Raw genomic sequence first — 13,654 nt, 5'->3', positions numbered from 1 at the left:
AAGCGAGAGCGAGCACAGGCAGAGAGGCAGGCAGAGGCAGAGGGAGAAGCAGGCTCCCCGCCAAGCAAGGAGCCCGATGTGGGACTCGATCCCAGGACGCTGGGATCATGACCTGAGCCGAAGGCAGCCGCTCAACCAACTGAGCCACCCAGGAGTCCCTTGGTTGAGATTTAAAAAGTCACAGCATGCCTACCTGATTTCCTTAACAAGGCAACGAAGAACTTAATAATGTTCATATGTAATACAGAAACTTAGCTTTTTTATTTGCAGAAGAAATGGACAAATTTCCCTCCCCCACTAAGGTATCATAACAATTAGGTAATAAAAGGGAAAAATGCAATCATTTTTATCATCTAGTGCTTTCCTCTTAAGCCCAAACAGAAAACAACAATGAAAAGTATTTTCAGATTTTTAAAGTTTCTGTATACAATACAGAGCTGTAAGAAAGCTTAGATTTCTCTCATCTCATTTACAAGTTTAATGTTCTAACAAAGTCTTTCCTCCAGGGAAAACTCATGTGATCAATCATTGAACTGCATTACACAGTTCCATTTCAACTAGTCTAAAGTCAGTACGCTTGTTCTGGAATCATTCTTGGCTTCTTTTAGACATAATTGTTTTTCAAACTATAGGTCTAAAATATAGAAATGTCACTCAGTAGTTCACATACACAGACATATAGTACAAGTCAGACTTATCATATCTAATTGAAGTGTTATGTATAATTTAAAACAAGTCTAACATAACAGACACACAATAAGTGTGTTAAACTAAGAGTATGTGGAGAACACAATGGTCATTCGGTAAAGCCTTCTGAACAAAGCACCAATTCTCAAAGTAACAGTCCCAGTGAAAGCTCTGCCTAGCATGGGCTTTAATGGTTCTAGTTACTGAATCTACTCCAACTTACATAGACCCAATTACAAAATACTTTCCTTCTTTGAATCAAAATCAGTGAAATAAAAATTCCACCCTATGGCTCTGGTTCTTCTGAGACAAGAAGAAAAAAAGAAACACAAAGCAATCTACACATTTAATGCAATCCCTACCAAAATGCCCCTAGCATTTTTCAGAGCGAGAACAAACAATTCTAAAATTTGTATGGAACCACAAGACCCCAAACAGCCAAAGCAGTCTTGAAAAAGAGAAGCAAAGCTGGAAGCATCACAATTCCAGACTCAAGCTCTATTACAAAGCTGCAGGGATTAAGACAGGATGGTACTGGCACCAAAACAGACACAAAGATCAATGGAACAGAAGAGAAAAATCCAGAAATGGACCCACAACACTATGGTCAACTAATCTTCGACAAAGCAGGAAAGAATATCATCCAATGGAAAAAAGACAGTCTCCTCAACAAATGGTGTTGGGAAAACTAGACAGCAACAAGCAGAAGAATGAACCTGGACCACTTTCTTACACCATACACAAAAGTAAATTCAAAATTATGGAAAGCCCTAAATGTGAGACAGGAATCCATCAAAATCCTAGAGGAAAACACAGGCTTTGACATTGGCCATAGCAATAGACACATGATGAAAGGCAAGGGAAACAAAAGCAAAAATGAACTACTGGGTCTTCAAGATAAAAAGCTTCTTTGGGTGCCTGAGTGGCTCAGTTGGTTGAGTGTCTGACTCTTGATTTTGGCTCAGGTCATGAGCTCAGGGTTGTGAAATCAAGCCCCTTGTCAGGTTCTGCACAGGGTATGGAGCCTGCTAAAGATGTTCTCTTTCCCTCTTCTTTGCCCTTCACCCACCCCTCCTTCTCTCCCTTTTTCACTCTTCCTCTCTCACAAAAAAAAAAAAAAAAAAAAAAAAAAAAAAAAAAAAAGAAAGAAAGAAAGAAAAAAAAAGAAAGATAAAAAGCTTCTGCACAGTGAAGGAAACAATCAACAAAACTAAAAGGCAATCTTAGGAATGGGAGCAGATATTTGCAAATGACATATCTGATAGAGTTAGTATCCAAAATCTATAAAGAACTTATCAAACTCAACACCCCCCAAAAAACAAATAATCTAGTTAAGAAATAGGCAGAAGACAAGAATAGACATTCCAAAGAAGACAGATAGACGGTTAACAGACACATGAAAAGATGCTCAACATCACTTATCATCAGGGAAATAAAAATCAAAACTACGGGGTGCCTGGGTGGCTCAGTGGGTTAAGCCTCTGCCTTTGGCTCAGGTCATGATCCCAGGGTCCTGGGATCGAGCCCCGCATCGGGCTCTCTGCTCAGCAGGGAGCCTGCTTCCTCCTCTCTCTCTGCCTGCCTCTCTGCCTACTTGTGATCTCTCTCTCTCTCTCTCTCTCTCTGTGTCATATAAATAAATAAATAAATAAAATCTTAAAAAAAAATCAAAACTACAATGATATACCACCTCACACCTGTCAGAATGGCTAAAATTAACACAGGAAACAACAAATGTTGGCGAGGATGCAGAGAAAGGGGAAACCCTCTTACACTGTTAGTGGAAGGCAGACTGGTGCAGCTTCTCTGGAAAACAACATAGAGGTTCCTCGATAAGTGAAAAATAGAACTACCCTCAAAGGACACAAAATACTGTTTTGAAGAGACACATGCACCCCAATGTTTAGAGCAGCATCATCAACAACAGCCAAATTATGGAAAGAGCCCAGATGTCCATTGACTGATGAATGGCTAAAGAAGATGTGGTATATGTGCATACAATGGACTATTACTCAGTCATCAAAAAAAATGAAATCTTGCCATTTGCAATGATGTGGATGGACTTAGAGTGTATTACACTAAGCAAAACAAGTCAGAGAAAGACAAATAGCATATGATTTCACTTGTATGTGGAATTTAAGAAACAAAACAGATGAACATGGTTGGGGGAAGAAAGAGAGGAAGGCAACCATAAGAGACTCTTATGATAGAGAACAAATGGAGGGCCAATGGAGGGCACTTGTGATGACCAATGGATGTTATGTAAGAGATAAATCACTAAATTCTACTCCTGAAATCAATATTATACTGTATGTTAACTAACTAGAATTTAAATAAAAACTTGAAACAAAAAAATGCAATTTAAATGCAATAGACTTTTAAGAATCTTTTTTGAGGTTTGGTTTGACATTTTTAGATGTTTTTCTAAAACCACATTTTCTTGTAGGACACAGATGATGTTCTGCAACCCTTTCAAAGTAAGACACACCTGATTAGGGTACTTACTATCTTTTTAACCTCAGTTTCCATATCTGTAGAATGGGCAAAGTAATACCTGCTTCATAGCGCTGTTAAGAAAATTAAGTAATCTACGTAAAGTATCTAAAACAGTGCCTGCATATGATAGGTGCCTAATATATACTAGTTTCTTTTTCATTCCTTGTACCAAAAACTTTAGATAAAATTAAAGACACAGTGAAAGAATCTCTGCCCTTTCAGAGTTCATAGGATGTGTATTAGTTTGCTTGGGCTGTCATAACAAAGTACCACAGACCGGGGAGTTCAAGAACAGCAACGTATTCTTTTGTAGTTTTGGAGGCTGAGTCTGAGGTCAAGGTGTTGGCAGGGTGCTCTCATTCTGAGGCTTCTTTCCTTGGCTTGGAGATGGCCATGTTCTTCCTTTGTGTTCACATGGACTCTCCTCTGTGTGTGTGGGGAGGTTCCAATCTCTTCCTATAAAGACACCATTTATATTGGGCTAGGGCCCACCATGACCTCATTTTGCCTTAATTATCTCCTTGAAGGTCCTATCTCAAATATAGTCCCATTTGGCATATGCTTTGTTGGTATGGGGATGGGGGACAGCACACAACTGAGCCCACAATAGGGTGTGAAATAGGAAAGTAAGAAATAGTTCATCATGGGGGCATCTAGATGGCACAGTCAGTTAAGCGTCCAAACCTTGGTTTCAGCTCAGGTCATGATCTCAGGGTCATGAGATGGAGCCCTGCACCAGGCTCCACAGTCAGTGTGCCGTCTGCTGAAGTTTCTCTCTCCCTCTCTCTCTGCCTTTGCCCCTTCCCCCTGCAGGCATGCTCTCTCTCTCTCTCTTTCAAATAAATAAATCTTAAAAAAAAAAAAAAAAGGTCCATCACCGTATGAGTTACCTAATTTTAGCTAGGAATTTGAGGCGATGGCAGCTGGGTAAGAAAAGTTCATCAGAGAATATGATGTCTGATCTAAAATTCAATTAACAAGAAGGAAAAAGCTTTCCCTGAGCAAATTTTGAAGTAGTATGTGGAGACTAAGGAACAGGGAAGTTGTCCAAGGTCACACAGCTAGTGAGAGGGCAACTTTCTTTTCCATTTTTTTTTTTTTTTTTAAGATTTTGTTTATTTGAAAGAGAGAGTATTTGAGAGAGACAGAGAGAGCATGAGCTGGGGAGAAGCAGAGGAGGAGGGAGAAGCAGACTCCCTGCTGAACCGGGAGCCCGACACAGGGCTTGATCCTGGGGGTCCAGCACCATGACCCGAGCCGAAGGCAGATGCTAAACTGACTGGGCCACCCAGGTGCCCCAAGGGCAGAATTTCAACATAGCAAGTCTGGCCTCACAACCTGTTCTCCTAGCCATGATGCACATTATCTCCCCAAGGCACTATCTACTCTGGAAGCCTTCAGCATGCTTGCCATTTCCTCCTGAATGTGTCCTTCGTCTCCCTTGCTTACTCATATGTTGTTCAGCCGGGAAGGTATCAATGTGACACAGTGTTTAACATTTATGGTGATCAAATTACTATGGACGTAGGATGGGGTTATTGCTCTCCTTGTTCTGGAAATATTTCTATTAAAAGCTGGTTAGTTTTGATATTTTATCTCTTGTTTTCATGCTACTGAGCAACTAGATCTTTTGAGACTGTCCCATGAGTACTCCTTGACTCAAGAAATAAATGCATGCTACTGGGTTTTTATACAAACGATAATGAGTGTTGCCTCTTATCACCTCCACCAACCCACTAAGGTCATTCACCTCCAATAGTCACCTCCAACCATTTCCCTACTTTTACTCTCGTCCTCCTAAGGGTATTAGCCATAGAACAGACAACGGAGTCTTTGGGACCTTCCAATTGCTTTTTGCCACAACTAGGAAAAATTCGGAAGTCCAAACTATGGTCAAAATGGCCTCCTATGATCTGGCCCCTGCCTATCTCTCCAACTGTCCTTCCTACAATTCTGCTAGCACACTCTGCTTACGGGCGGCCCTCCTGCTGCTCTGCAAACACTCTACACCCAGTCTCACCTCACGCCCTGTGTATGCTCCACACCCTCTACCTGAAAGTGCTTTCTCATCTAGTTTCATGGTACACTCTGTGTTTATTTCAGTCTCTGCTTAAATGTCTCCCCTTCAATCTATTTTTCTTCCTGACATTTAACACAATCTGACATTTCATGGCAACTGTTTTATTTCTTATTCATCTCACTGAGTAGATGGTAAGCTCTATTCACCACTGTATTACCAGCAGCTGGAACAGTGGCCGTTTGTAATAGAAACTCAAAACATTATATGCTAAATAAATGGTAGACGTAATCAGCATAAAATAAAAATGAAAATGGCTACTACTACACATTGTGACATTTCTTATAGACATATGAGAACTTCTACCTTTGAGTTCCATAGAACACTACAAAATTGCTCCTAAACCACCAAATAACACCAGAGAAAGCTAAAACCACCAGGGTAAAATCTGTAAGTGACACATTAATGATGGAAGAAGCAAATCTTCTTGACAAAAACCCCTCTATACTCTGACCCAGGTAAATTAGTTAGACCTGCTGGAGATAATGACCATCAAAAGAAATCACACCAGCACAAACTAAAATTCATAGATTTTAAGATAGACAAAAATTAGATAAATGAACCCAAATTTCTTTGTTAAGAAATTTTTTTAAAGATTTTATTTATTTGACAGAGAGTGACAGAGAGAGGGGGGAACACAAGCAGGGGGAGTGGGAGGAGAAGCAGCCTTCCCGCTGATGCAGGGCTCGATCCCAAGACCCTGGGGATCATGACCTGAGCCAAAGGCAGACGCTTAATAACTGAGTACACAGGCACCCCTCTTTGTTAAAAAATTTTACAATATTCACTTCATATAAAATTAATTTAAAAATTAAGCTGGCTTAATATAGTTTACCCTAGAAAATGCTCTTGCAATAAAAGTAATTGAATATAGATAGAATTCTGATTCAAATTTGGATTCCTAAATATGGAAGCATACTATCCTGAAGATCAAAACATCTAGTAAAACAGAATAGTATATTTTAAATGACATTGTCAAAATATCTTATATTCATTTCAGTTAGTACAGGGCATGAGAAGCTTTTTGGTTGCTAGATCACACTACTGACAATTTGACCTCCCCAAATTCTTTTTTTCAATCACTACTGTTTATCCATGGCTCTCTTGTATATTTGAGTATGTAATCAAATATAGAACAGAGAATTATCCCTTTTAGGTCTCCTTATTTGGTTGACTGTCAAATACTTCTGTAGTCCTAAAACCTTCTCTTTCTCAGCTGTTCCTCAGCTCTCCTGTGCTTTGTTGCTTTCTAAAGGTGAGGAAGTTCCAGGTCATCTCAAGCTGTGAAGTGGATTAGCCTCAAAATACCTTTCTCAACTCTTAACAGGCCCTTGAGGTTGTCTGTTTCCCACACCCATTCCAAACTACTACTTCTTGCTCTCTAATCACCTTCCAGGTTAGAATGAATGTGTGCTCGTCAGAGTTCATTCAGACATAATCTGAAATCTGTTGGATGAGGCATTTGGGAAAGAAACTGTTTCCCTGATAGGAGGGGATAGGTTAGATTTTCATTATTTATAACCAAAGGCATCATTTTTTTTCAAAAGTATTTTTTTTAAGATTTTATTTATTTGACAGAGAGAGAAAATAAGTGGCGGTGGGGGGGCGGTGGGCAGAAGGAGAGGGAGAAGCAGACTCCCCACTGAGCAGGGAGCCCAACCCCAGGACCCCCAAGATCATGACCTGAGCAGAAGGCAGATCCTTAACACACCTCTACTTCTCATTCCACATGTAACCAGTTCCTCTGAGTTAAAATCCCTGCTAAAAAAAATCCCTTAAGATCCCTGCTAAAAAAAATGTATCCACTAACAGAGATGCAAGAAAGTACGTGTTTTACCAGTTTTTAATTGCATCTAAGTAACTATTTTTTATGTGATACTGACAAGGTATAAATGTTTTCACTGTAAAAATTTATGTAAATATCCTACAAAATACTAAATTGAACTAGAAAGAAATTTCTACAATTTTTAAACAGTGGAAGAAAACCTTTTAAAATTATACTTGTTATTATGGCATATGCATAATAATATGCTAAACCCAGTTCTAGCTTAAACTCCTCAAAAAGAACATGCAAATTTATGCTAATATTAGTTATTTCTTTCAGCACTGAATATGCCAGTTTGATTCAAGAATAACGGAACTGCTAAGAAGCTTCATATTTATCTCAAGTGTCTTTCAGAGAGACTGATCAGTCCTGTGCTGATGAGACAATTTTATTAGTTAAAAAAAGCAAATAGTTTAGTTAATAGCTTCTCTTTGAGAGTCGTGATTGCTTAAGACTGACTGCTCCAGAAATTCCTCAAAACTTAGAAAGAATAATTCCCATTCCATTTGTCAAATATGTAAAAAATAAGACTAAGAAGCAATGTAAATTATTGACATGTAGAACAGCTGACTTAAAGTAAAATGAAATAATACTAGTACATTTCTTTCATACATACTTAATAAATAACCCTAAAGAAAACAGAATGATATCCCTTGTGTTTTGTAACCACAGTTATATCTATAATCAACAAGTCATTAACTATAATTTAACATTTATGTTTTACTGTTTTCTAGGGAAGCTCTTCACTGGCTTGAATAATATTTTAATAACATTTTATTCTTGAGAAAGCATATTTGTCTGCTGGGGCTCTAATCAACTAATTTCCTCTAATGACAGTTGAACTCTGGCTATAAGGGTACAACATTTTTCTCTCATTTTTGTAATAAGCAACCTTTGTCACAGCACTGTAGCAATCACATACCTACTCTTACTGCCTGAACATGGGCAAGTCCAACACTTCATAAACATTCACTTTACCTTTTTGATGATAACTGGGTAGTTAGCTGAACTGCTTCAAAAGCACACATCACAAGAACAAAGGGGATTAAAATCTGTTTAAAAGGACAAAAAAAACATGCCGTGGGTAGCTGAAACATTTGAAAAACTTAAAAATAAATGTTATTTCTGCAGTATTTCAACTTCTCAAATAAATTTTATCTCTATTAGTGGAGAGCAAACTCTGAAATAAAACCATGACATCGATGTCACATAGAATACTGATGAAACGGATTTAAAAATCTATTATCAATACTGTATATAGAATAAAAAGATAAATATCAACACTTATTCCAAATAAAACCTAATACAAATTTTTGTTCTGACTCATTATAATAATTAAGGACCATGTTCAAATGTTTCTGAGAGAGTATGAGAGGCACAAAATACCCAAATCAGATAAATTATAGAGCTTGATAATTTGATTCACAGATCCCTGAATCCATCTGGTCACTTGATACTATAACTCTATAAACATGATCTCCTGGTGTATTTATCTTAATGAAACTTTATTTCTGATTATATAATTCATATTCACTGTAAAGTATTTGTTAAAAAATTTTGAGAAAAGTATATCATAATTTATACTGGTTGAAAACCCATAATCCAGAGCTAATGCTGTTAATATTATGAGATACTGCTTTTAATAACCAATTAAAAATATATATATATACTTGATGTATAATAAAAAAAAGAAAAAATATGGAAAAGAAATGGTGTTCAGCACCGTGTAAGACTCCTTCAAGTGAAGGACATAGACTAAAATAGTTTGGGAGAATCTTCACTTCTGGCCACATTAGTCAAAAAGAGCCGTCCGGTGCATTTTTTCAGGAAAGCTCTGAATGAGGCTGAAGAATAAAGATCTAATATTCTACTTTAAACTTTTGTTTTTCTTTACTTTTTTCTTATTTTTAACGAAAGGCCAATGGCCTCCAGGAAAGTAAAAAAAGAGCAATTATCATTTAAAAACATAAATGAAAGTTCAAGAAATAATGCATGTTTTAAAATAACTCAACAGGTAAATATAAAAAAATAAAATAACGCAATAGAAATTGGAACATGAGAAAAACATCTTTTTAACATTTCCTAAGATTACATTTGGTAACCTTAATTTTACCTTAAGTATCTCTTTAAAGGTCCTATCTCAAATATAGTCCCATATTTATTAATTATTAACACAGTAATAAAAAAGGAGAGTAATCCAATTAAGAGAAACATACTTTTAACAATTAGTATTTATGTGATCTGACAGAAGGTAATTAGATTTTAGCCAGATGTATACCAACTCCATAAACTGTGCCAAGCACTGTGGCAGAGGGAATGAGACAGAAGAAAGGGGAGAATGTGAATTACGTTCCATAGGAGTCTGACCCTCCAAAGCTGAGAAATTTGTCATTATCGTGGTGTGGTCAGCACCCAACTGGTGCTGCTGCAGTGATGTAAGCACTCAGTGATGGATTTGTGGAGTCTACCAACTAATTCCAGGTACATGGATTTTGAGAAAAGATCACAACATGTGGGTAATCTCGTGGGGAGCATACAGAATCTTTGGGAGCACTGCGGTTCTGATCTGCACTGCCCTTCCCCACGGGCTTTAATCGTCTGTGATAGGACTTCCCAGGAGTTACACAGAATCTGTACTCTGGAATTTAAATGGGCTTAAGGATAAAGCAAAAAGGTTAACTGTATTTTGGAGTAAAAGCTAAGGGGTCCCAACTCCGATTCAGCATCGTCTGTGAAGGTATCTTCTTTCTATGCTATTTCACTCTGTCACAATGACTTCATAGTCTTAAAGTCATATAATGTTACATAATCTTAATGTCACGATGAATTGATAATCAATATCTTAAGAAAACAGGAAAATAAGAAAACTAACCTTCCACATCATCAGGGCTCCCATCATAAAAGGACTAAACACGGTCAGAAAGCAATAGACAGAGGCAAGATCAAAGCTAAGGAACCAACATAAAGAAAAAAGATTTTAGAATTCACATTGTAACTTTAAAAGAATGTTCTACTAAAAAGGATGCTTAAACTAACTTTCTGAAACTACTCTTATTAAAACACAAGCATATATTGTATCAAGAATATCAGGAAACCACTAAAATGAATGAGGTAGATCTCTATGCGCCAGTAACATACCAATCTCCAAAATACCCTTCAGTACAAAAAACCACGGTATGGAGCAAAATCCTAACTTGTATTATCTTTCATTATAAATATGCTCTTTTCATTTAAAATTACCTGTTAATAGAAGCTATGTTCCCAGTTCCAAAAAATGCTGTCACTAAGAAGAAAACCTAAATACAGTTAAGGAAATGCCAAAACAAGAGGATAACTTGATTTTTACCCTGCACATGTGGGTATAAACTGTTGCAAGTGAATGTTCCATTATACCTCCTTGTGAATGCATTTTGAAAGAACCAGACTGAAGAGGGAATGTGCTAAGAACCGGAGGCATGAGAGGTTATCCTTGTCACAAGTGTCTTTGGGAGGCCATTTTCCTCTTCTCTAGCAAAAGCAAATCAGAGTATTGTATCTGGAGCTGGCCACTGGTGATTTTCTCACAAGAACAGAGACCTAGTGCATGAGATAGATATTTTCAGGAGAAATACTGTTTCAGCTCATACATACTTGCTGTGTGCCCAACACATGTGAAATTGCTAGTTCTTTGGAAGGCTCAGAGAAAAATAAGAGACCATGTTCTCAAATAATTCAATGGAGAATGAGACACGAGCAAATGTCAGACATCTTTTGGACACTTTTTAATCTTATGTTTGTTTTAGTGCAGTAGTAAAAGGTAAATACTAATCCTGTTGGTGTCTTAAGAACTAACTGCTAGGAAAGCACTAGAAAATACTGGCTGGCCCGTTGACAGGACTCAATAAATGTCAGCTATTTTATTATTAGACACATACACACAAAAGTGGTAAAGAAACACTGATGAGGATGTATGAATTATGACAACTTTCAGTGAAAAGTGAGTTGGTCACTTGAACCTCACATGTATTCAAGGATCTAGTCACTCAACCAATCAACTAACCAACCAACCAATATTTATTGTCTAGTATATGTCAGAGGCAAAATTAGACACTAAGAACATAAATATGAATAAAATAGTCGCAGTGCCCACTCGGATTCGGAGGATAGGATTATGCGGATACACAGAAGGATATGAGAGGCACTTTAAGGTCAATGGGGAAAATAAAAGACATAGTGAAGAAACACTGAGAGGTATGATGGAAGCTTAGGGTTTACTGAAAGATACAACCGAAGATAAAGCAGGAACACAGATTGGTAGCATATCAATAAAAAGCCTTGAATTTTACTGTGGAGACAACGAAAAGCCAGAAACACTTTAGATGACCGATACAAGAAACACAAGTGACAGTGAGATATTCAAATCAGGGAGATAAGTAATTACAGGCAGGAAACACGATTGGAAAGCTATTTCAGTAGTTCATGGCAGGGGCAAGGAAGGTCTGAACTGATGCACTGGGAGCAGAGACAGAGAAGGAGGGGAGACGGTGGGACCTCAGAACTGGATAAGAAGTAGTTAAATATGACAAGTTTGATGGCCTGGGTGACTGGGAATATGGTGAGGCCATTCAATAAGATGAGGCCTGTCAGAGAGACTTTGGAGAGGGGTGGGTGACTGTTAGTCAGTTTGGGACATACATTTGGTGATGCTCAGCAGGATATTAGACATATGGCTCGTGAGGTCAAGAGAGGTCAAAGCTGGAGAAGTAAATCTCAGAGTTGTCTGCATGGAGGTGTCAGTCAAAGCTACAGGAGAGGGTGACAGCGTCTAGGCAGGGTAAGGGGAGAAGGTTAAGGGTAGAGCTTGGAGAAGAACATCTTTCAGGATCAGACAAAGAAAGAGTATGTTCTAATGAAGGAGGAGAGAGATGAGATAAAAGCTAAGAGAAGAACCTGGAACATGTCCTGGAGGGAAACGGAAAAGGAAGAGAAGTCAACAGAGTTGAATGTTGTAAGTGGTCAAGTGAAATCGAAGCCCGGACTGTGCCGTCAGGGAGCCCCTGCAGACCACTGACGGCACAGCCTCGGCAGGGACAGGGGCACGTACTCACAGAGCTACCGTGTGCCAGGCACTGCTCAAGGCTTAGGGGTACAGTACGTAAGTGAAGAGGAAATGGTAGCAGCAACTACAGATTTTTCTTTTAAGGAGCGTGGTAGTAAACAAAGACAAAATGAAATTATACTTCAGGAGGAGGCAGGGTTCAAGCGAAGGTACAAGGGAAGAAGTGTGGATTGGTCAAGCGTGAGTGCAAGGAGTCCGCAGAGAGAGAGCAAAACCAAGGCCAGAGGCAAGAGGAAGAAGGACAGCGCCACGGTAAGGTCAAAGGAAATAATACCTCCCCCCAAATTTCTTGAAGCCAGTCAGCCAGCCTTCCCAAATGGGACTTTATTCTGCCGTATTGTCTTTCAAACTTCTAACGCTAACAATTTCCACGCAATGCTGCCTCTGATGTGATTCAAAAACCTTGTGAGGTAGAGGCCATAGAGCATGAACACAGTATAAAACACACATAGAAAGCACAAACCAAACTCATTATAGTGGTTTCATCTGGATGAGGGGAAATTAGAATGGAGTCAGGAATTGAAAAAAAACAAAACAAAACTTTAGCTTTAGCGGTAATGTTCTAACTTTTTAAAAATGTGTGACACGTGTGACAAATTAGTAATTGTTGATCTCTTAGATGGCAGGAATATACACATGTACATTTGCTTGTTATATCATTCTGCATGCTTTTCTGCAGTTTCAACATTTTTTAAAGATGTGGATCGTATGAGAAAATTATGGCTGAGAGGGAGTTAAATGGCCCCCAAGTGGGCGTGAGCAGCGGAAGTCCCGCCTTACTCCACTACATGGCAGGTTACAGCACCTTAGAAGTCCAAACAAAGGATACAAGGAAAAAGGCCCTGCGGACGTCATCCAGATAGAGCTGTCGAAACTGGGTAATATCAGGACTGCAGGTGAACTGGAGGCTGGTGACCTATGAGACAGTAAGAAATACATGAGCACATAGGACTGTTCGCTTACTCCTACCCTCAAAGGCAAACTTCCAGTCTGGAACAATAGCTGGAAAGTTATCCTGCACTGACAAAACTATAACAATAAAGCTGTTCCTATAGTTTAATTACATCTTAATTCAATCTGCTAAAAGTTAGAATACATTGCTAATAATGTGCTAAAACAGAGCTGTAGTATTGCTGAATGGGTAATAAAAGGAAGAATCGGGCTTTTCCTTATCCTGTATAAATGCTTCACTTTTAAATCCCTATAGAACTTTTTAAGTCCTGTTTTCTCAGTGTCCTGATATTCTAAAACCCAGCTACAGTATCATATTAAAAAAACATGATAAAATCAAATATTTGTTTCTTTCTTCTTCTGTTAGTTATTTTCTCTATATACAAATGCAAAATATTCCTATTTTTGGTAAAATAGAAAGTCACTCAATTTTTAAAAAAATATTTTATTTATTATTTGACAGAGAGAGAAACAGTGACAGAGGGAACCCAAGGTGGTAGAGTGGGAGAGGGAGAAGCAG

The 13,654-nt window shown here is 38.2% G+C and overlaps 1 protein-coding gene across 8 annotated transcripts in view; it reads right to left on the bottom strand.

Annotated features, from left to right (window-relative positions):
• Window positions 1-13,654, bottom strand: part of PIGN (phosphatidylinositol glycan anchor biosynthesis class N) — a 99,086-nt gene that overhangs the window by 13,436 nt on the left and 71,996 nt on the right. For 7 of the 8 annotated variants that reach the window (XM_059140572.1, XM_059140575.1, XM_059140576.1 and 4 more), the window contains 4 exons: window positions 13,013-13,099; window positions 10,326-10,381; window positions 9,958-10,033; window positions 8,064-8,137 (listed from right to left, as the gene is read on the bottom strand). In XM_059140572.1, the coding sequence (XP_058996555.1) occupies window positions 8,064-8,137; window positions 9,958-10,033; window positions 10,326-10,381; window positions 13,013-13,099 (293 nt within the window). Of the gene's footprint in view, window positions 1-8,063; window positions 8,138-9,957; window positions 10,034-10,325; window positions 10,382-13,012; window positions 13,100-13,654 lie in introns of those variants that run through there. The other variant, XR_009346105.1, reaches the window with a different exon arrangement.

This window comes from Mustela lutreola, chromosome 11, assembly GCF_030435805.1.
Source record: "Mustela lutreola isolate mMusLut2 chromosome 11, mMusLut2.pri, whole genome shotgun sequence".
NCBI lineage: Eukaryota > Metazoa > Chordata > Mammalia > Carnivora > Mustelidae > Mustela > Mustela lutreola.
Note: the sequence above shows the minus strand (reverse complement) of the source record. Positions and strands in the feature narration are given on the sequence as shown.